The sequence below is a fragment of the Castor canadensis genome, chromosome 12 (genome assembly GCF_047511655.1).
Source record: "Castor canadensis chromosome 12, mCasCan1.hap1v2, whole genome shotgun sequence".
NCBI lineage: Eukaryota > Metazoa > Chordata > Mammalia > Rodentia > Castoridae > Castor > Castor canadensis.
In genome coordinates this window covers 76,085,288-76,107,136 of record NC_133397.1, presented here as the reverse complement: position 1 = coordinate 76,107,136, position 21,849 = coordinate 76,085,288, and the positions used below count along the sequence as shown (strand labels likewise).

At 38.5% G+C, this 21,849-nt stretch overlaps 1 protein-coding gene across 5 annotated transcripts in view; it reads right to left on the bottom strand.

Moving 5' to 3' along the window:
* The window catches only part of Kdm3a (lysine demethylase 3A), a 51,138-nt gene extending 34,019 nt beyond the window's left edge, over positions 1–17,119 (bottom strand). The window contains exons 1-8 of one of the 5 annotated variants that reach the window (XM_020178376.2): positions 17,028–17,119; positions 16,208–16,423; positions 8,365–8,520; positions 7,082–7,192; positions 3,822–3,924; positions 2,539–2,663; positions 2,095–2,167; positions 1,900–1,988 (exon numbers count right to left, since the gene is read on the bottom strand). In XM_020178376.2, the coding sequence (XP_020033965.1) occupies positions 1,900–1,988; positions 2,095–2,167; positions 2,539–2,663; positions 3,822–3,924; positions 7,082–7,192; positions 8,365–8,520; positions 16,208–16,393 (843 nt within the window). In that variant the 5' untranslated portion in view covers positions 16,394–16,423; positions 17,028–17,119. Of the gene's footprint in view, positions 1–1,899; positions 1,989–2,094; positions 2,168–2,538; positions 2,664–3,821; positions 3,925–7,081; positions 7,193–8,364; positions 8,521–16,207; positions 16,424–16,701; positions 16,833–16,888; positions 16,910–17,002 lie in introns of those variants that run through there. The other 4 variants (XM_020178375.2, XM_074050143.1, XM_020178379.2 and 1 more) reach the window with 4 other exon arrangements.
* Positions 17,120–21,849: the final 4,730 nt, after the last annotated feature.

Here is a 21,849-nt window from a genome sequence, read left to right as displayed (position 1 = left end):
CCCCTCTCTATATTCGGAGAGTACTTAATACCATAAGTGATCACCTGACCACATCACTTGTGCTTTCATACTAGAACTGCTGTGTTCTAGGAAACAGACATTTCATTTGTTCTATCCACTTCATTAGGCAGATTCCCCTACTTTCTCAGGCCTAACATCTAGTCTTCCACCAACCCAAATTAGTGCCACCTCCTAAATAGCTCTCCATCTCCTTAGTTCATTGCCTCATTTTATGCCCATTTGTGGTAGACTAACCTAACCAGTGCCCTTGTTTCTATTTTCACCTCCTTCCTCCTTCCCTCATCCATTATCTACAAATCTAAAGTCAATCTCCTGAATTTAAAACCCCTGAACACTTCAAACAACCTTATATCCACTTACAAGATCAAACCCAGACTTCCTTTCCACCTCTGACCATGCTTGTCTCTACTCCCATGTGTCCTATGCTCTAGCTGCTCTGAAACACTTGCCCTTCAGCAAATGGGACATGTTCTTTCTCTGAGAGCTTTTGCCCAGGCTGTTTCCCAAGGCACTTGTACAGTTCCTGTTCAGGACACTCAGAATTTGTGGGATTTTCTGGGAATCTATCTCCCTCTCTAAACTATGGGTTCTTTGAGACGAGAATTCTAGACACCACTCAGTCTCCAGGACTATATGTCTAGTACACAGCAAATGCTCAAAATTTCTGATTTCTTGGTTTAAAATTACTTTGTAAATTTAAGGCAAAAATGAGACAAAATAATACTAATTTCCATAATGACAATTTCATTCTTTCCTGAACCTAAGCCTCTATCCAAGAGGTCAATCCTATGCTCTCGGAAGGAAAACAGAAGCTGTAGACACCTTGGTTCATGAACTTTTGACCAAGTATCAAAGTTCCTTTGCCTATACATAGATTAAAAAGCTCAGCAAAGGCAGTCAGCCATCCCAGCTAGACTCTTAACATTTGTGTAGCACGGTGCTTGCTTTGGTTTTAGTCAATGCTGTAGTCTAGTCTGGTCTTGATCCAGAACCCTGGATTCATTCATTGACCCTAGCCACTCGCCATGCTGTTTCTCCTTGCCTTGTTCCTCCAGAACTCAAGATTCCCTCTCGAATGCTGTCAATAGTTTTATCAATATCGGGCTGATCAATTTTAAAATTCTAAACTCCAACCTGAAGCAGAGCATCATAAAGGTGTTTTTGATAATTATAATACAGAAAACTATCCACGCTACCCAAGCACATTTGGATTCCTAAGTTGTAAAAGTTATTTGTACTATAACAGATCTTAATGACAAAAGCAGAGACGGTCTTAAATTTCTTAAAGAAACAATAGTAACTATAATTGAAGGTAAAAAATAGCAACTATAATTGAAGAGAATTAAATCTGGTAACTGAAACCATGTAGTATTCACAGAAGCCTGTATTTTCCTGGGCCAAAATTAATAATGGCAAATCAACCATTTCCTTTGAAAAACTAGGACATTCATATACCTAATCATAAATGACCAATGAAAATTCCTTGTTACCGAGGGGTGAGTGTCCTATTTCAATACCCAACCTACTCAGAACTCTAAGGTTCTTCCTCTCTTCTCATGCCAGGCATTCTTCCAATTTAACACATACAACTCAATTTATCTTCTAAAATACCTCCATCTGGTAAAATTGTCACATCTATTGAGAATTTACATCAAATACCACAATATGAATCTTTTACACAAAAAATAGTGAACCAGAAATTTATATTATCTCCATCTGCTTGAGTGCAGAAATTATAGCCAAGATCTGGAACTTGCAATAAAGAACAGACAAGACAGCACAGAAGGGCGGAACAAACAGCTCTGTAACTACTAAAAAGACTGGCCATGCATTATTAAAGAAAACTTCAACCAAGTGACAAAAATAAATTAAGGTTACCTCAGCACAAGCTTTTGCTTGTTTGGAAACCAAGTTTCCATTATTCTCAGAAGACTTGCGTTTCACAGCTCCAATTCTTGTAGAACTACCTATAATATATAAAAATAGGTTAAGTTAGCTTCCTTGTTTTTATTAACGGAAACAAGGAAAGGAAGGGAAGGAAAAGAAAGATTTTAAACAAACAATGTATCTTACCACATGTCACAAAGTTATCATGTACAACTTCAACATGAATCAGTGATGGATCGACAATTTTTAGTGCTGGAATCTTAAAAAATAAAACAAAGATACTAAAAAATTTACAAATACTTGGGATCATAGTGACAATTAGTTCCATTAACAACAATAGGACACCTTATAAATAATTTGCTTTTAAAACTTGTAATCATTTTTACTTTTTTTGGTTTTTGTAGTACTTGGGTTTGAATTCTTTTTTTCTTTTTTTTGCAACACTGGCAATTGAACTCAGTTCCTTATGCTGGCAATTGAGCCATGCCCCCCACCATCCAGTCCTTAATCATGTCTATTTCTGGTCTAACACTTTATATAGAAATGGTTTGGCACTTAAGAGATCACAAATCTTTTGTAGAGTTATCTTGCCCTGTCCATTATCCTACATGCAGTTATTATTGTCTTTACCTCCTCACAGTTGACTTGAAGAGTTTTTGATGCTGGGTTTCCATTCACAACAGTTGCTGAAAACCACTGAGTGGATGGGTCCAAGCTATAAATTTTTACTTCTGAACCAACTAAGTTCTTATCACCTTAAAAAAGAAAAGAATTCTTAGAGTGATTTGCATTATCTCCCAACAGCACCATTATTCAAGACAATCTTTTCCTTGGTCTTTTTTTTTTTTTAATGCAGCAAAGAATTATAAAGTAAACATGAAATAGACATTTTAACAAATGTCTAAGAGAAAAATGTAAACTTTTTATTTTAAAGCTCCATTTTCTATAGATTTATCTTAAGAATGGCACTACATTTTTTTCTATCATGTTATATCAGACCAAGAAATATCAGACAATTCAAAAATTAACTCATTGTACTATCAGAAACCCCAAGAAAACTGCTAAGTTTGATTTTTAAAAACTTATGACCGTGAAACTAAGTGAAAAAACTCAGTAACAGTAAATAGGAAGATAAGAATTATCAAATAAATGCATTCTCAATTTTATGACTGAAATTCCAATCAAATTTTACCTCAAAATGTAGGTGAGCATCTACTCTACTTTTATAGTTTCACATAACCTCTGAACTTCCTAAATTTTAGAGACTTTAGAACATATTAAACTAAGTCCTTCAGTTAACAATAGTTGCTCTTTTTTTTTTTTTTTTTTTTGGCAAAACTAGAGGTTAAACTCAGGGCCCTTGTGCTTGCTTGCTAGGCAAGCTCTCTACCACTTGAGCCACTCCATCAGTCCTTTTTGGGTGGACTATCTTTGGGAGAGGGTCTTGCCTTATGTCCAGGCCAGCCTGGACCTTGATCTTATTAGTGCTTCCCACCCAGCTAGGATAACAGGCACACGCCACTGTGCCTAGCCATTACTTGAGATGGGAGTCTCATGGACTTTTTTGCCTGGGCTGGCCTGAAACTATGACCCTCCCAATCTCTGCTTCACAAGTACCTACCTAGGATTACAGGCATGAGCCTCTTTTTTTTCCTTCCTGTGGTACTGGGGTTTGAAATCAGGGCCTCACATTAGTTAGACAAGCACTCTACTAATTGAGCCACACCTCCGGCCCCGCTGTTGTTATTTTTATTTTTGAATTTTAACCCTTTTTAATTTTTAAAAGTATTTCCAATTTCTAGCATCTAAGGAGGGGGGAAGAATAACAATGAGTAAGAAAGGCTAACTCCTAGCTTCTAATAAGCTAATCACTGGTCAACTCATGAACTATCACCAAACGTTTACGAACATACCTTGCAAAAGATGACTTTCATCTAAATGTTTTACAATCAAAGCTTGAAATTCTTTACTGACAACCTGATTATCAGTAAGGGAAAGTCGAAGACTGTTTACATCCTGTAAAATTGAAGATTACACATTAAGAAAAGCTGTTTAAATCCAATGGATATATTTCAATGGGTTTATTCAGATGAGTTAAAGGTGCATCAACTAACCATTTGATAGCAACAAACTACTGCCAAATCCCGTGAACTGAATAGGTCAAAAAGTCAGAAACTATCAAACATTAACAGGCATTAAGGCAGACTGAAAAAGTAAGTCAACCCAAGCTAAGAGCATGAGAAATACTAAGAGTGGCTCAAGGTATAATTTTAAACACAACATAACTTTGGTTATGGAAAAATAATAAGCAAACTAAGCTGGCCAATCCAAGTAGAAAACAGTCTATATCCCAAACACTAAGGATGGGGAAACCATAGATCCAAATCTGAGGGATAAAAGATATGGAGAAAAGATACACAAGAGACAGGTGTATTCTGTCAATTTCAGTGAATTTAACAAACAATTCACTTTACACAAATTCATTTAATCTAACTAACATTCCAAAATCATTCTTCTTTACAAAAGGTAAGTAAGGTTGGGGAGGCCAAACAGAAAATATGAATGAACAGCCTAAGGCTTCAGAGTAAGCCAGCTTTTAAAACACTCAGTTCTTGGCAACAAGCTCCATTCTTGGCACTATTCCATAGTCTTCTGGTTTTGTATACACACCCAGTTACGATAAATGTATACAGAAACTGTCAATAGTAATAACCTGCCAAACCTAGGGCAGAAACCCTGTTTCTAGCAGGGCAAAGAAAAAACAGTGCTAAACACAGAAACCCTTCCAATAGAAGGCCTCCATGCTTTTCTGCCACTATTAAAAGGATACACAGTGGCCAAGAATAGTTCACCCACTTCTCCAACTGGGAACAACAACTGATCTCAGAGAAGAGGATCATGCTTGAAAAATACATTTTTTTAGTCAAGTAACATCAGATAAACCTACAATCTCCATAAAAACACAAAATTACCAAATGTACCATGTAAAGGTTTGGATTTTTAATTCATTCACTTATTCCTACTACAGTGACCAGAATGGGCCATGCAGAGGTTTGGGTTTTTTCCTCATTCATTTATTACTATTACAGTTTCAAAAACCTTAAGTGGATTCTCCAATTCCTACAAGAAGATGAAACAACATATTAATGGAAAGCATCACATAGAGCTTTCCAATAAGACAGAACAATTCTAGTCTGCTAGGAGGTTTCAGAACCCATCAAATGTGCCAGATAGTTGATCCAGATACCAATACCAATAGATAACCAAATCAAATTCAATCTAAAGACAGACCTTAAGCTTCAATTCCAACTTTTGCATATGCCAAATAATTTTTCAGGTGCTATCTGCATTACTTAGAGCAAGCATGGGATAATCACACCCTTCAACATGGACTTTCATGCAGAAGAAGCTCAATGTAATAGTTTATATCCAGAAAATAAGGCCCTGAAGAACTAAACTTTGACCACTTTTATCTTCGAGTAAAAGTTAACAGCATATCATTAATATAGTCCCCCTTGATTAATTATACATTAGGGTTATTACAACATTCACACTGATAAGCCCACAGTGCATCTCCCTGAGAAAAACAAAAACTTACTAGATTTTTCTTCTTCAATCTCATAAAAAACTAAGAGTTTTACTTTAACTAAAAAACTTGGACATGTTAGTGATGTAAACACAAGAAACAATGCTAAGAAGTAAAAACTACTCTATTACCCAGTAAAGTAATACAGTTCCTATGTACAAGTCATTCCTCCAAGGCAGGAAAAATACCAAGATGCCTACCTAATATCTGAAGGTAACTTTCACCTGAAACTAACACATGAAAGCATCTTTCTCTGTTCCATTTACTGAAACAAAAAAATAAAGTTCATATTCTAGGTCTTGTTTTCACTCAATTCCAGGATATAGAAATAAGAGATACAAGCAGAGAGAAAGCAAGGGCTTTGGACTTTCCAACACAAGTCCAACAACCCAATGACCACTGATACCAAACTGCCTGAAAGCAAATAGAGAGATTTAATAGTTCTACGTAACACAGAAACAAAGCAGATCTAAAGTCACAAAACAGAAGCTGGTACAGGGGATTAATAAACCTCATAAATGGTATCTAAAAGATAAATGCTACTATAAAATCAACATTATTCCAAGACAGTTATTCTCTCCCAGCATCTTTTAAGAATCATATGTAAGTAAAACACAGGAGCCTAAAAAGATTAGTTTTCCAAACTAACTGGAAAGTTTACAGTTGATTCTCATTATTTGCAATAGTTACACTCTGTCAAAGTTGCCAGAAACACTGAATTACTAAATACTGAACTACTGTTGGGAGAATGACAGTGATTCTGGGAACCTCTGGTCATTTTCATCAACTGATGAATACATAACCATCTTGTTTTCTGTGTGATTCTCTTGAAGGACACCTTGTCTAAAATGTATTGCTGATTTTAAACTTGAACTCAAGGCCTAAAGTACTATAAAACTCATGTCTGAACAAAGCTTATCTAACATGTATTTCCTTCACGACACCTACCATAGCCGTCTTGATTTATGAACAGCAGACAGCACTTCAGCACTAGTTTGCGGGGCATTTTAAACAATGAAATATCACACACACAAAGAATGAAATATCACTCACACAAAAAAGCACAAAAATGTGACAGTAAATGAGCTGAAAAAAGAACACTGTTTACAGCATGAGAGCTGAAACAAGAAGGCAGAACATCCACCTTATTTGACTGCAGCTGGGAATCTGCATCAGGCAACTCAAATTGTTGCTCCCTGCATGACTATGAATAAGCATGAGCCACACAAATATCCATTTAGATGTTACTAATATATCTTAGCAAGTAGACAAATTTGCAACAGATATATGCCTACATGTGTTGTTGTATGCACAAACCTAAGACTATGAACAGTAACTGAAAAGTTCTTTTCATATCACCTATGTGCTTTCATACACACACACACACACCATTAACTGTAGTTAATACTCTTTTCCTTTCAACTCCAAAGGGACAGCACAAACATTAAGGGATGTTATCTAACTAACTCCTGATGGAATGTGTTCTTTGCTCTATTTGGTATCTTAAGAGCAATCAGAATTTTACTTCTCATGTTAAAAGAATTTGTATTTCTATTTTTATGGCTTAATACCATTCCTATGTCTTACCTGTATAGGTTTCAAAAGATCTTTGGAAAGAAACACGCTTTGTTGCTCTCCTAGGAATCGAACAGAAGTGATGGATCCCAAACCAGCTTTGTCCAACAAAGATTTGTACATCTAAAACAAAAGAAAATGTTTTAGCATCGTAACTGCTATCAGCATCATTCTGAAAACAGGAACTGGCAATTCCCTCCCACCTCACACACAGAAAATAACAAAGCCATTAACTTTTTTATTTGCTGTAAGGATCTCCTAACTACTATGTAGCCATGACATCACACAATTTTTACTCAAACCCAGTAATTTAAACCAGACACACACTTCGGACCCATTAACATATGGGTGTTCAGATCCATGGTTTCCCAAAAATTTATGGAAAAAAAAATTGTGTCTATGTATGTTTTTCTGAGAAGTCAGGGATGTTTTTAGAAAATTCTTGTCAGAAAAAAAAAAACAAACAAACTACAACTCTAACCATAATCCTATATTACTCAAAAATCTCCAGCAGCTCTTCTCATTCATGAACAAATCTTAACTTTGCAGTATTGTACGCCCCTACACAATCTACTCAGCCCTCAACCAGCTTCCCAGACTTCCCAACTATCCATACCTAACTCTCCTTCAAGCCCTAATTTATGTTCCATACAGCCTGACCTATCCTCTCCAGACACAGTGGCTCTTTTTCTCTAACTGTACCAGACTTACAATGTGGATAAGGCACAATCATATACTGACTTACAGCTTCTTTAGAGCCCCAAAACATTCTGAGCCAGAAGGAACCTTAGAGATCATAAACCAAGACTGGAAACTCTTAAGACAGGAAATGGCTCCTATTCAGCTGTAGCCTACTGCTACCACAGGAATTGTCCACAAGGCCCCAATGTCACCTTATCCTGCTGTTTTTTTCAAAAAGACACTGGAAATCTAGATTTTTAGATCTACCTGCCACATTTTTTAAAGTAAGCCACTCACTCATGTTTTCTGATCTTATGTTTATATAACTGCTAGTTTCTAACCTCTGATATAGACATTCCCCAAATTACCTCCATCTCCATTTTTCAAGTGAAGAAAACAAGAACCTAGAAAGCCATGGAACCCTGCCCAGAGTCATAGAGTTCCTAACAGGGCTGGCAGAAGATCCTAGATACCCTCGGAGTCTTCTACTTCATCACATACATGGACTACTGTTTCTCAGAGAGCCAAATACAGACATTACACATACATTTTCCTTGTTTTATCCAAAATGGATGAAACGCTCATCAGTTCAATAAAGTCCAAACTTTACTCACTATTGCAGGCCACTGAGTAATTCGCTCAGAAATTTCAGGCGACTTTCGTTCAGCCAAAACCAAGTTATGCTCTACTAAAAATGCTCTCCTTAGAAGGCTGTAGACTTCTATCCATCTTCTCTTCCTCCAAGATTCCCCATCAAACTCAACACACACCTAGATAAACAAAGTTGAAAAAAAAGAAAGAAACCAGATTCAATTAACAAAAGTGATTACAAATATTACTTGTGTAATTATTCTACTGGAAGCTTGTATCTATCTGTGGGCTGTCCATTTTCCAGTTCCCTTATTTTTCTTCATAGCCCACAATAAAATAACCATACATGTACTGAGCTTTGGCTACAAACTAGTTTGAGCTGAGAGGTCCAGGGCTTCTGGGGCCAGTGACCTCAAAGTACCCTCTGAGAAACTCAGAAACCAAAGAACCCCCACTCAGAAGTGTTTTACACATGTTAATTAGACATGTGAGCTAAGAAATCAATTTAAAATCCACAAGGACTCACCACATTGCATTGTAACTCTCTGTTGACACTGCAGATGGGCTTACCCACCTCCACCCACCACTACCTGCTTTTGAATTCCTGACATAAGGACTTAGCAGACAGTCTAATATATAGCACATTTTCAACATCCCTTTCAATGAGTAAAGCTGGGAAATTTACCTAAAAGTTCTCAGTCTAAAACTATTTTGTCTTTACTAATTACAGAAATAAGTAATTTAAAATCACCCCAGAGTAATTTAAAATCACTCCCCATGGTGGAGATGAACCCAGGGCTCCTGCATGCTAGGCTAGTGCTCTACTTATCACTGAGCTACATCCCCAGCCAGTCTCACTTCTCATGTGAAAGTCAAACTATCTTGGAATTAGTATTCCAATTAATTGTGATGCTTTCTGCTTCTGACATGCAAAATACCTTTGAACCCTAAGGCTATAATCCTTTTAACTTGTATGAATATGTTAGGACCAAAAAAATAAATAAATAAAAATCAGTCCAAAGGTAGGTCTCTGGCAGCAACCAAGGTAAGAATTGTTCACAAAACCTTAAGTACCTATCTCCCTTAACCATTATAAATATGCTACCTCTCCATTTATTCTAGATCTTCATTAATGCCTTTTGTATTTTAACAGACTTCTCAATAAACTCCAATATTCAATGTGAAAATCACTATTTTTACTTGACTTAAAATTCTTCCTCTTACCACAGAGGCTTCTCATGTTGGATTTCAAGATTATTTAATAAAGCTATTACCTATCAAATCTGTAAACAATTTCATAGATATCATACTGCTATTGCTTTTCAACATTTGGTTTATCAACTAGTTAACTTCTTTCATCTGTCAGAACCTAATTCAAGAATCCTATCCTCAAAGATACCAAAGAGTCTCTCTCCTAAGACAGATCCCCTTGAGAACTGTGCTCAAAGTTTTGTACTTTTTCTTCCTAGTGCTTATTCACAACTGGCATTATTTGTAGGTGACTGACATACAAATTTTAGTAACTCAAAGTCTGTTACTGCTCTTGCTTATCATTGTATATCACTAGTATACAATTTCTAATCATTACTCAAATACTTGTTAGAATGAATAAGTGAATACATTTCTTTCTAAATTGGGCTCCTGCCTTCTGTTTCTCTCACCCACCTAGAAGGCTGTGAGTTTCCAATTGACACCTCTAGCTCCAATCCCAAACTCTCTCCAGAGTGCAGAGTATCTTTAAAAATTATTAAATTTAAGACACACCCCACTCCCTTCTACCTAACAAAAGTGCATCCCTGACCTCCCAGGCAACTTGGCATAGGAAAGTCATTATCTTCTTGGTAGAGCAGGCTTTAAACTTCGCAGTTATTCTTGAATACTTTCTAAATCAGAATGCAAATAGGTGAATACCTATGTGTCAAGACTTCATATTTGCTTTCCCCAGTTATATATATATTTGATCACTATAACCAAGCAAACAGTCCTTCACAAAGGACTGCCCATCTTCATAGCCACAGAATCCAGGTGCTCAGACATCTATCTCCCTATTCACATCAACCTCAAACCCAACCTAGTGCCGGTTTTCCCACCTATCAAGAAGGATGAACATACACAAATTTCAGAGTAAGAGAGATCTGGGCTTGAATCCCAGCTATCATGAAGCTTTCTTAGAATAACTTTTACATGCATAAAATATGTGAACATAGAAAGGAAACCATCTAACCTGAACCCTAGGTTAAGAACCCTGGCTTTAATCTAAACCCTCTGAATTGGGCAACGGTGGCTCATACCTACAATCCTAGCTACTCAGGAGGCAGAAATCAGGAGGACTGTGGTTCAAAGCCAGCTCAGGCAAATACTTCACAAAACCTTATCTCAAAAAAACCCATCACAAAAAAAGGGCTGGTGGAGTGCCTCAAGGCCCGAGTTCAGGCCCCAGTCCACCAAAAAAAAAACCAAAACACTAAACCCTCTGAATCTTGTTTTTACTAGCTTCAAAATGAATATATTAATATAGTAACACCTTCTGCTCACTGAATTGTTAAGCAATTTTTTTACAATGACAGGGCAAATAGATAGTTTTAAGATCTCCATGGTAATTTAAATCTTATCACTTTATCACTTAAGTTAGGAGTGGAGGAGCAGGGTCTTCAACATGATTATATAATATCTATTCAGCAAGGGGGAAGGAAGTATGAAGGATTAAGATCTTATATAGTTTCCCAAAGCTACAGCAACATCACAATTCTTTTCAAATCAGTATCAAAAGCTTAAGAGAAACTAAACCAAAATTCAGATAGGGACCCTACTCCTATGTCAATTTTTAGGGAAAAAAGTTTAACTTCTGTAAACAATCTTAAGTTTATGACTTTCAAGGATTAGGATGTGTTGGTCAAAATTAACATTAACTTTATGTTGAAAAAACTTTTTCTTTCTTTTTTTTTTTTTTTTTTTTTTTGCAATACTGGGGTTTGAACTCAGGACTTCACACTTGCTAGGCAGGTAGGTGCTCTACTGCCTGAGCTGCATCTCCAGCCCAGTTCTGGGATTTGAACTCAAGGTCTTTTGCTAACCAGGCAGGCACTCTACCACTTGGAGTCACATCCCCAGCAATTTTTGCTTTATTTTTTAAAAAGGGTCTCGCATTTATGCCTGAACAATAGTCCTCCTATTTACACTTCCTGCATAACTGGGATGACAGTTGTGCACTACTCCATTCAGTTTTTATTAGTTGAGATGGGGGTCTTGCCAACTTTTTGCCCAGGTTGGCCTCAAACTGGGATTTTCTTGATCTCCACCTCCCTAGTAGCTAGGATTACAGGTGTAAGCCACAAAAAGGTAACTTTCAAGAACTATACAATGTGATTTTCTTCAACTTGCTTTTTTATAAGTCCCTATCAAAACCATGTATGTCTTCCTGTGGCTGGGGTATATAGCTCAGGGGTAGAATACTTCCTTAGAATGCATGAGGCCCTGGGTTCCAACTGCAACACCAAATATACACTCAAACCAAAAACCAAAAAACCAAAAAAATCGTATCTTTAATTTGTGCTTTGAGGTCTGAGGTTCTGTATTTAAGGAAGCCACTACTTCCCTCTCAAAAAAAAAAAAAATTCAGATATTTCTATAAAAAAGGCACTTACATTCAAAGGCAACTAAAGTAACTTGACCAACTTCACACAAGCTAACAGATCTAGTTTCCTATTGTGTCCTTTCCCCTATGCTTCCTAGGCCCACAAAGAGATGTTATTTGTACGGTCTTACTCTAAAAAGGGTCAAAAAGAGGCTAATTATGACTTCCTACCTACACTTTCCAAATTTCCTATTCTTTTATTAGAGCATTTTGGAAATGTTATTTTTTATCAGCCCATTAAATATCTTGATCAGCTATTAGGTAACTCAAGTTGATTATTTCAAGTTAATTTTCCCCAGGAAAGTATCTTTACGATATATGAATTAATATATCTATCAAGCTAATCTCAAAACCTTCCAATCTCATCTTACCTGAGTTTATGATTATGAAAACCATCAGAAATGCTAAGGAAAATGTTTCCAAGTTTAAAAGCAGGAACACATAGAACAGCATGATCTTTCGTTACGTTTTTAACTATCTATCAACTCCTTACCAAGCTCTACAATGCAGAATACCAGTAGTTTCACTACTCCACAAATTCAGAAATTAATTCACTATGCTTTTTTTTTTTCCCCCTTTGGTGTGACTGGGGTTTGAACTCAGGACTTTGAGCTTGCAAAATAGGCACTCTACCACTTGAACCAACAAAATAATCAGTGCACTTTGCTCTGGTCGTTCTGGAGATGGGGGGGGTCTCACACACTATCTGTCCTGCTGGCCTTGAACCTCGATCCTCCCAACTGCAGCCTCCCAAACAGCTAGGATTATAGGCGTGAGCCACTGGCACCAAGCTTTATCATGTCTTCTTATACCTAAATAAAATCCTTGTTTAAAATCTTAAGAGTTTAGCATTAAATTATAAAGGATAAACAGTTTTTATTACACTATGATAGAAGTATCTAATTTTATTTATTTATTTGTGGTACTGGGGTTTGAACTCAGGGACTCACACTTGCTAGGCAGGCACTGTACCAATTGAGCCACTATGCCAACAAGGATCTTCTAATTTTATATAGCTTGATTGGCAGTACAATCTACCAATATTCAAGTTTCAATTGTATGGAATGATGCTGAACATTAGTCAAAGCACCCACCTGCTCAGAACAGTAGAAAATGGCATATAGAGAAGATAAAATACAGGTATCACCAAAGGATTAAGAAAGGGAAGACGACTCAAGGAAAAGATAGGTTTAAAGGAAGATAAAGACATGTTGAGGAAAGAAGTCATTGCCAGCATGCATTAACTATGTGAATAAAGCCAGTTAAGAAGCAACTAACTTCACACTCAAGTACAAGAGAGTAGGATAAAAATAAAATGAAACAGGTCCTTATAACCACATCTAATTAAGATCTGTTGTTGTTCTAAATGTAGAAAACACCACTGTCCCATCAGATTATTTCTAAACTATTTTCCCACAGTAGAGATGATTTTATAATTCCTTCATTTATTCATTCAAATATCTGAGCATACATTACATGCCAAGCAGTGTTCTAGGTAGGTGTTAGGGACAAAGAAGCTAGCAAAATAAAGTGCTCTAATTAAAGCCTAGTATTATAATCTGGAAACAAAGTTGGGCAAGTTATTTAACATCTTCAAACCTCAATTCCCTACACTAAAAATTTATCTTACCAAATAGGATACTTGTGAGGATTAAATAAAGCACCTGATACACATTAACCATTTAATCATTATTTCCTACTGTTCCTATGTCTTCACTTTAACATCTTTGCAATCATCCACTAGACATATTTTTGTCCTCTAAGAAAGTAACTTTGTTACAAAGTCTTTCTCTTGTGAAACAGTTAACCAGCTTTGGCCTTGTTATTACCATTCACTATCAACTACAAGCAGTCTAGACAGATTTGTATTTGGACTAATGCTAAAAGAACAGTTGCATACCACCTGATTTTGATTTATTCATATTGATCCCAGTCTCCAGCCCTACTCCCAAAAATCTCAATGTCCCTAAGCCCAGATGTAAATACGGTCTGTTATTTGGTTCCTGCATAGAACAATTTGGTTCTAGTGTTTTAAAATCCTTTTTTTTGTTGTTGTTAAATACAACATAGTACCTAAAATTAAGCCACTGTCTTTAGTAATTCAACTAAGGAATATCGTAATATATCATAAAGAGAAAAGTGTGTGAGTATATATGCACCTTACATGAAGGCTGAGTTGTGAAATCTACAGGTTAAGACAACATAACAAAAGTTGTTCTTGAACTGAAATCCCAGTCGTCTTCATGTGAGGCACCTTAGTGAAGCTGAAGACGCCTGCCAAACCTGTATTCAAACCTTCCCTCCACTACTTAGTAGTTAATTATGCAAGCCTGAACGACAGTTCTTTTCCTAAAAGTATTTCCTTATTCTGAAAATTAAGGTATCATTTCCTCCTCAAAGGCTGGAGACAGAAACAGGGAGATGAGAAAGGACAAACGTTAAGGACCTGTTAAACTGAAGCTCAACCAACAGGTCCTCAATCACTGCAAGGGAAGGAATTCACCTAATCTCTTGTCATCTTCCAAAAAATTAAAGACTATGAAGTTTAAATACTGTTTCTATTCAAATCAGATAAAATAAATGTACTACAGAATATTTTACTTGGCAGGTGAAATAAATCACAACACCCATGATTGAAATCTAGAACACAAAGCCCATTTTATGTGGAAAGGTTATTAGTCTACAGCATGTAGATTGGCTATCCCTGCACAACTCACTACCTCTATAATCATGAAAACCTGACTTGATATAGAATGACAGGCATGAAGGAGAAAAACTAAACCTCACAGAGTGTATGGCAGGAGCTCTTTTGTGGTACAACTCTTGCTCACATGGCATGATGGTTAAGAGGGCAACCTCAGGAGTAAAAATTTCCTGGGTTAGAATACAGGGTATGTCAATTCCTAGGAATGGGATCCTAGGCACAAATAGCAGTATCCCAAAGCACTGCTTAGATAAGATCATGGCTGTTAAGTGATCAGCATGATGTTTGACATGAAGGTAAGCACTCAGTGGTCACTCTTCCTTTCTAACATGAAGACAAGGCACATAATGGAAGTTTTAAAAATATATAACTACATATGTCTTTTCCATAATCCTCTGCAGACTCACACTGGTGTGGACATGCACTGTCACACTGAAAGTGCTCAAATGAACAAGTGTGCCAGAAATCAACACACATTCACTTGTCAATGCTAAAACTTGCCTCCTTTGAGTAGTTTTTCATGAAAAAGCTAACAGACAACCAAGTAAAGATCACCAAGTAAAGATCCTGAAACACATGCACTACTCAGGGTAGAAATATCTTCTGTTCTGACAAGCTTCCTTCAAGTTATCACCACTTTGGAGCCTTTGTTAGAGATCTTTTTTCAGATGTTTTTGCACAAAGGAGTCTTTGTTGGTTCAATGGCTTCCTCACTGGTTGTTTCCAGACAATCTTTTCACACCAATATTTCTATTGAAGAGTACAATCAGAATTCATCCCTTTCAAAAGATCTAACTGAAAAAGGTTCTGGAGTGTCATTCTGATTTAAAAAAAAAAAAAAAATCACTGGTAGCACTTGTTCCCATTTCTCTCCCTCCCTCCCAAATACCCAAGTGCAGTATTTCAAAGCCATTCCTCCAATACTATGAGGCGGCTCCACCCCAGACCTCCATATATGGTCATATCCCCACCCACCCACAGACAACCAGGAACCCACTCCAGCCCTGACCCACTACACCTCAAGTACCCATCCTAACACACCAAACAGAACTAAGCTCCTCCTCCCTTCACGCTCTTCATTTTTAACAAGTTGTAAAATTAAAAAAACAAAAGCTGAGTGAAGAAATTGATCCAACCCGAAAAATCATCTTTCTGAAAGCACTTCGAAGCACTAGCCCTCAATTCTTAATGATTCCAAACGTCAACCACTTGCCCAACCAATAACAATACTCCTCCCTTTGGGGAAATAATCAGACAGTCGTAGTGGGGCAGAGCCGGCATTAATGAAGCGTGTCTGAACAACCCCAAGCTCATTATTAAACACAGGCAGCCAAGAGCTCTAGGCCAAACACACCTCGGCTCAACACAACCATTTCAAAGACTTTCAAGGTCTAGTTTTCTGCACCTTCAGATCAGATGCCAACTTTCTGGTCGCCGTTTTCAGAAAAGAGAGGGAGGGGAGCTGACTGTCGCGTTACCAAGGTAACTGCAAAACGTCCGGCTGCCAAGGCCCAGGAGACGGTTTTACCTTCAGATCCTTCTTGGTAACGTCGGTGTGGGAAACAGCTCGAATGGTCCCGGAGAGCCAGGGCCATTCAGCGACGCGCTCCACGTCCCAGCTGTCGTGACCGCCTTCGCTGCCTTCGGCCGCGGACAGACTGAGGAATCGCTTCCCCACCAATACCGGCCAACTTTCTCCGAGCGTGAGCACCATGGTTTCCACGCCGGCAGGAAGGGCTCCTCCCTGCAAAAACACAAAAACAAAAATGTGATGGGGACGGCCGGTGGGAGGGGGCCGAGAGGAGACTACAGGGCAGTGGCCAGCGGAGTGGTCCTAACCTTGCGCCGAGGACACGACCCCAGGCAGACCCCGCACCCCACTCACCCACCCGAGCCTCCCCGTCCCCCGGGTCCCTCCCCCACCCAAAACATGGGCCCAAGCGCCGCGTGACCCTCGCTCCACCAAGTTTCGCTTTTCCAAAACCTTAAACCTGAACGTAAAGGGGGGGGGTGGAGAATTACTGGCGGCTCAAGTGGATTTTCTAGTGTTCGACCCTCATCCAGAGAAAGAAAAGGTCCCCCGATGCGGAGGGCCCGTCCCAGGCGGCCAGGTCCCCGCCCCGGGCGGCCCCGCGGGGAGGGACCGAGCCCACGATTCCGCACTTGCCCCGCTGCCCCGCCCCCGCACCCCGCTTCCGGGCCTCCGCACCCCTGGCGAACCTCGCCCCGGCCTGCGCAAAAGCGCTGGGGCAACGGGGCCGCGGGTTCGACGCCTTCACCATTCTTCCTCCTCTCCCCGCGGCCGAGGCCGCGGCGCTCTTACCCCGCCTCCCGCCTCCCTGAGTCACCCGCAGCGGCCGCCACCGTTCCCAGCCGCCCAGCCGAGTCTAGCTCTGACTTGGTTCAAGAGCTCTCACAAGACACGCACAGCCTCCTGGGCCCGCCCCCATGGAGCCGCTTCCGCTGATCATTGGCTGATTTACGGGAGCTGGGCGAGGCTTGTCGGGAAATGACCCGTTGCAATTGGCCTGCCTTGCGAGGGCGGGGCGAGGGAAAAAAACAATTCCTTGGCTGCCTCCTCCCTTCTCCCCCCTCCCCCCTCCGACTCCCGGTCGACCCCCATTAGGTTAAAGTACTCAGAACGCAAGCAGGAGATCCCTCCGCCACAGCCCATTCTTTCCATTTTTTGCCTGGCGGTATGCAAAAGAGTCCCGCGAACTCGGTTATCAACTTTGGGACCAGGAGGAAAATTGCTGTGGTTCACAGATAAAACTGAAAGAGGAGACCAAGAGCCGTAGGTGCCTATTGGGTTACACTTCACATGTGTAGGCTGTCGACCGAAGATGGGCCCTTCCTCTTGGCGGAAGAATCTCACAGGAAAGGGGTGAGGGCGGTGCAGAGTCTGCGGGGGAGGGAAGCCAAGGGGACGTGCGGTTTCAGGCGTACTCAGCTGGAGGGAGGAGCGACAGTGCTCTGGCTGTTCGTGCGCAGGCGCCTCGCGGAGCGGACGCTGGAGCCTGGGCTGCTGGGTGAAATGGCCGCAGGAGGCGCAGGCGCACGTGGTTCTGATCATGAACGTCTAAAGTCCGCCATTTTGAAGGATAGATGAAGAAAGGCATGAAGCCAATGGGAAATGACGTTCATTAAATCTACAGCAAAAGAGGCTATTCGGTGCAATATGGAATGTGATTTTTTTTTTAAATGGAAGGGGGAATGAGAAGATATTCTGAGACTTAAATGGAAATACAAGTGATATGAAAGAGAAGGTGACTTTGAAGGACAAAAGAGATAAAAGGTGATGGTGTACTTTGTACCAGAAGTTTCTTGGTTGAATGAAAAAGGAAAAGAATTGAAGGAATTGAATTCTTTATAAAGGCTGATGCTTTACATTTCATCACATTGAATCCTTATGATAATGAATGAATTCATGCTCTTAATTTCATAAGTGTGAAAATGAGAAATCACAGAGTTCAAAATGTATTAAGAGACTATAAAATGCAAATTAATAGCTGGAGTTCATTTTGAATATGTTTCAAATACATGATCTTACATTTTTAAGTTAATGAGAATTAAATCGGATTTATAATTTGCAGGTCATTAATAAGGCAAGGAAATGGGACAAAGAAAACAATCAGTTCAACAAAAGGCAGAAATGGGAACAAGAAAAGCAAAGAAACTAGAGGAAAGTGTGGTAAAACAAAATGAGAAGAGCAAGTCCAAACATCAGTGTTTACAATAAATATAAATGGGTTAATTTTATTCAAAAACTTAAAACAATTGGGATTATAAAAGTAGACCACAAGAAAACACAACATAACCTTGAATATGTTAAGCTAAAATTTTTAACCAAAAAGTAACCAAAGGAAAAAAATAGCACTATTAATGTATAGTCAGGCATCATTTAATCAGAGGGTTATGTTCTGAGAAATATCTCATTAGGTGGTTTTTGTCACCAGGATCAGTGAGGGTTGCAAGGAGGTCCTGCAAAAGAGAAGGAAGGGACCACTTGGTTCTCTGGTTGCAGAATTAAAGAATTTCCAGACACAGGATAACAGGCTGATAGATTTACTCAGCAAGTAAAGCAGAAAGTATAGATAGAAAGTATAGTATAGCACCCCAAAGGGGAGGCACAGATATATAAGAAGGACAAAAATGAGCTGGTTTAGCAGGGCTATAATGATGGGAAGAGTTGGGCAGGGACTCCAGTTAAACGGTCTTTTGGATAAATGGTCCCTTTTGTTCTAGGGACCCAATCATTTCTGTTGCTGTAGTGTTTTGAAGTTACCAGTTTAGCCTGGAGACATTAATAGGTTAATTCCAGATCCTTGAAACATAGACTTCTACTTTTTGTGACTGTTGATGGCCATCCTTTAGACCAAAAGAAGGAAGTATACTGGGCAGTTTTTTGAAAGTATGCATGTTTGATCCCTAAGGAAAATACTCATCTGAACAAGAATGAGGTGGGGGGGGGCATTTTTTAAAAAATGCTTGTTATTGCTCGGCGATGCTTAGAATGGTGTTAGCCAGACAGCAGTGGCTCATGCCTGCGAGCCAAGCTACTTGAGAGGCTGACATTGTGAAGACATTGTGGTTCAAAACTAGCCTGAAAATCTTCTTGAGACCCCATCTCCAAAATAGCTAGAGAAAAAGTGGACTGCAGGTATGGCTCAAGTAGTAGAACTCCTGCTTTGCAAGCTTAAAGCCCTGAGTTGAAAACCCAGTCCCACCCCCAAAAAAATGGTGTCCATGCTTTTCTAGTTAGGTTGTACATTAATACAATATTGATTTCCAAATTCCCGGCTTCTGCTTTTCATGTCCCATTTCCCTGCCTCAGTTTCACCATTATGTTAACATCATGGTATTTACACAAGTAAGCCTACTAAAATGTCACTAAGTCATAAAATCTTACGGGACCACCATTGTGTAAGAAGTGTATCATTGACTGAAACATCATGTGGTACATGACTAATTGGAAGTAAAAACCTCAAGAGAATGGATTTTATATTAACAAAGGGTAGGGTCTATAAAGATAATATGTACTCCAGAACTATTATGACTCTGAAAACATGGGCTAGTCTAAGCTACTACCACTAGAACTATGAGAAAATTTTTTGATAACTTGTAATCAGAGTAGAAGACATAAAAACATCTATCCCAGAAATAGGCAACTCAGAAAGATTTTACAAAAACAAGTGAGAGTATGGAGGACTTAGATTATGTAATTAACTCAATTCGAAAAGTAGGAAAACTATGGCTCAACTACACTTGTGAACATACATGGAAATTTTTATGTAAAATAATAAGTAATAACCATGGGTTCATTAGGGTTATTAGATGAACACAAAATCACTTCAAGTTTAGAAAACTGCTATAATTAAAAAGAGAAAAATCATAGCCAGGCACAGTAGCTCACCTCTGTAATCTCAGCTACCCAGAGGCAGAGATCAGGAAGATTGCATTTCAAGGCCAGCTTGGGCAAAAAGTTAATGCGATTCCATCTCTATGAACAACCCAGGCATAGTGACACATGCCATCATCCCAGCTAGCAGAAGGTATAAATGGGAAGATTGCAGTCCAGGCAAAAACACGAGACTCTATTCAAAAAATAAATAAAGCAAGTAGTGCTGGGGATATGGCTAAAGTGGTAGAGCACCTGCCTAGCAAGCATGAGGCCATGAGTTCATACCCCAGTACTGCCCAAAAAAAGGGAGAGAAAGATGCTATAAAGAGTATGACTTACATTGTATTCCTATCCATGGTCTGAAAAGTTTTCAAAACTGTCTAGAAAACTATAAATATTAAAAGCTCAGACTTGAATATTTATTCATGATTAGAAAAATTGTGTATACTTCCTAGGGATATATGTATTCTAGAAAAACACCCACACTCGTGTGAACTAGAAGACATCTATATAAGTGTGCTTATTTCAATATGTTTGTGTTTGTGAAAAAAATGGAATAATCTAAATGCACTTCAATTGGGAAATGAGTAAATTAAATTAATAAATGGAATCTGATACATATATTGGAAAGCTGTAGAGCATTTTTGAAAATGAATGAAAATGTCTAGATGTACCCATAGACTACCAAAACACAGTATGAATGAAAAAGTGTTGCATTTGATACTATTTAATAATACACATACAAAACCACCATATATATTCTACTAAATATATATTAAAACAATGATGATTACTGGTATTGGAGCATATACAGTAGAATTGGGGGTATTAGTCAAAAGCAACTAGCATTATTTGCAATCCCTTGTCTTCTGTATTTAGATATTTTATTTTATTTTTAGTTGGCAGGTATAATTTTTATATGTTTATGGTACATAGTGTTTTGATATATATCTGCTTTGTGAAATAGCTAAATCAAGCTTTTGAACATATGTATTATCTTTCATACATATTATCTTTTTGTGGTAAGGAAATTTAAAACCTACTCTTAGCAGTTTTCAAATATACAGTGTATTGTTATTAACTACAGCCACCATAAAGTACTATAGATCTCTGGGACTTTCTCCTAAGTAAAATTTTGTGTCCTCTGCCCAACGTCTCATCAATCTCTCCACATCTTGTCTTTACCTCTCTAGCTCATTTTATAAAGTGAATGTATACATATGTTACTTTTGAAATTTAAAGTTAATGTTAAAATTCTATTAGTGTAGTCTACTATATTAACAGATTAAAAAAAGAAGAAAGGTGTAATCTCCATAGATGAACAAAACCACTTGATGAAGCTTCACTTCCACTGACTATAAAAACTCTTAGCAAACTCTGAATAAAAAAAAACTCCCATAACTTGGTAAAAAGTATACAGAAATATACTTAAGCATCATAATTAATTATAAAATTTTAAAAGCGTTTCCACTGAGCTCAGGAGCAAGTTAAGGGTGACCAATATTATTAATACAAAACATTGGCTATAGCCAGGTGCTGGTGGTTTACATCTGTAATCCTAGTTACTTGGGAGGCTGAGATTGGGATGATTGTGGTTCGAGGCCAACCTGGGCAAATAGCTTGTGAGACCATATCTCCAAAATAACCAGATTAAAATGAACTGGAGGCATGGTTCAAACTGTAGAGTGCCTGCTTTGCAAGCACAAAGCACAGGATTCAAATCCACGCTACAAAAACAAAGAAAAATGGCTATAGCTTGATTTAGCCAT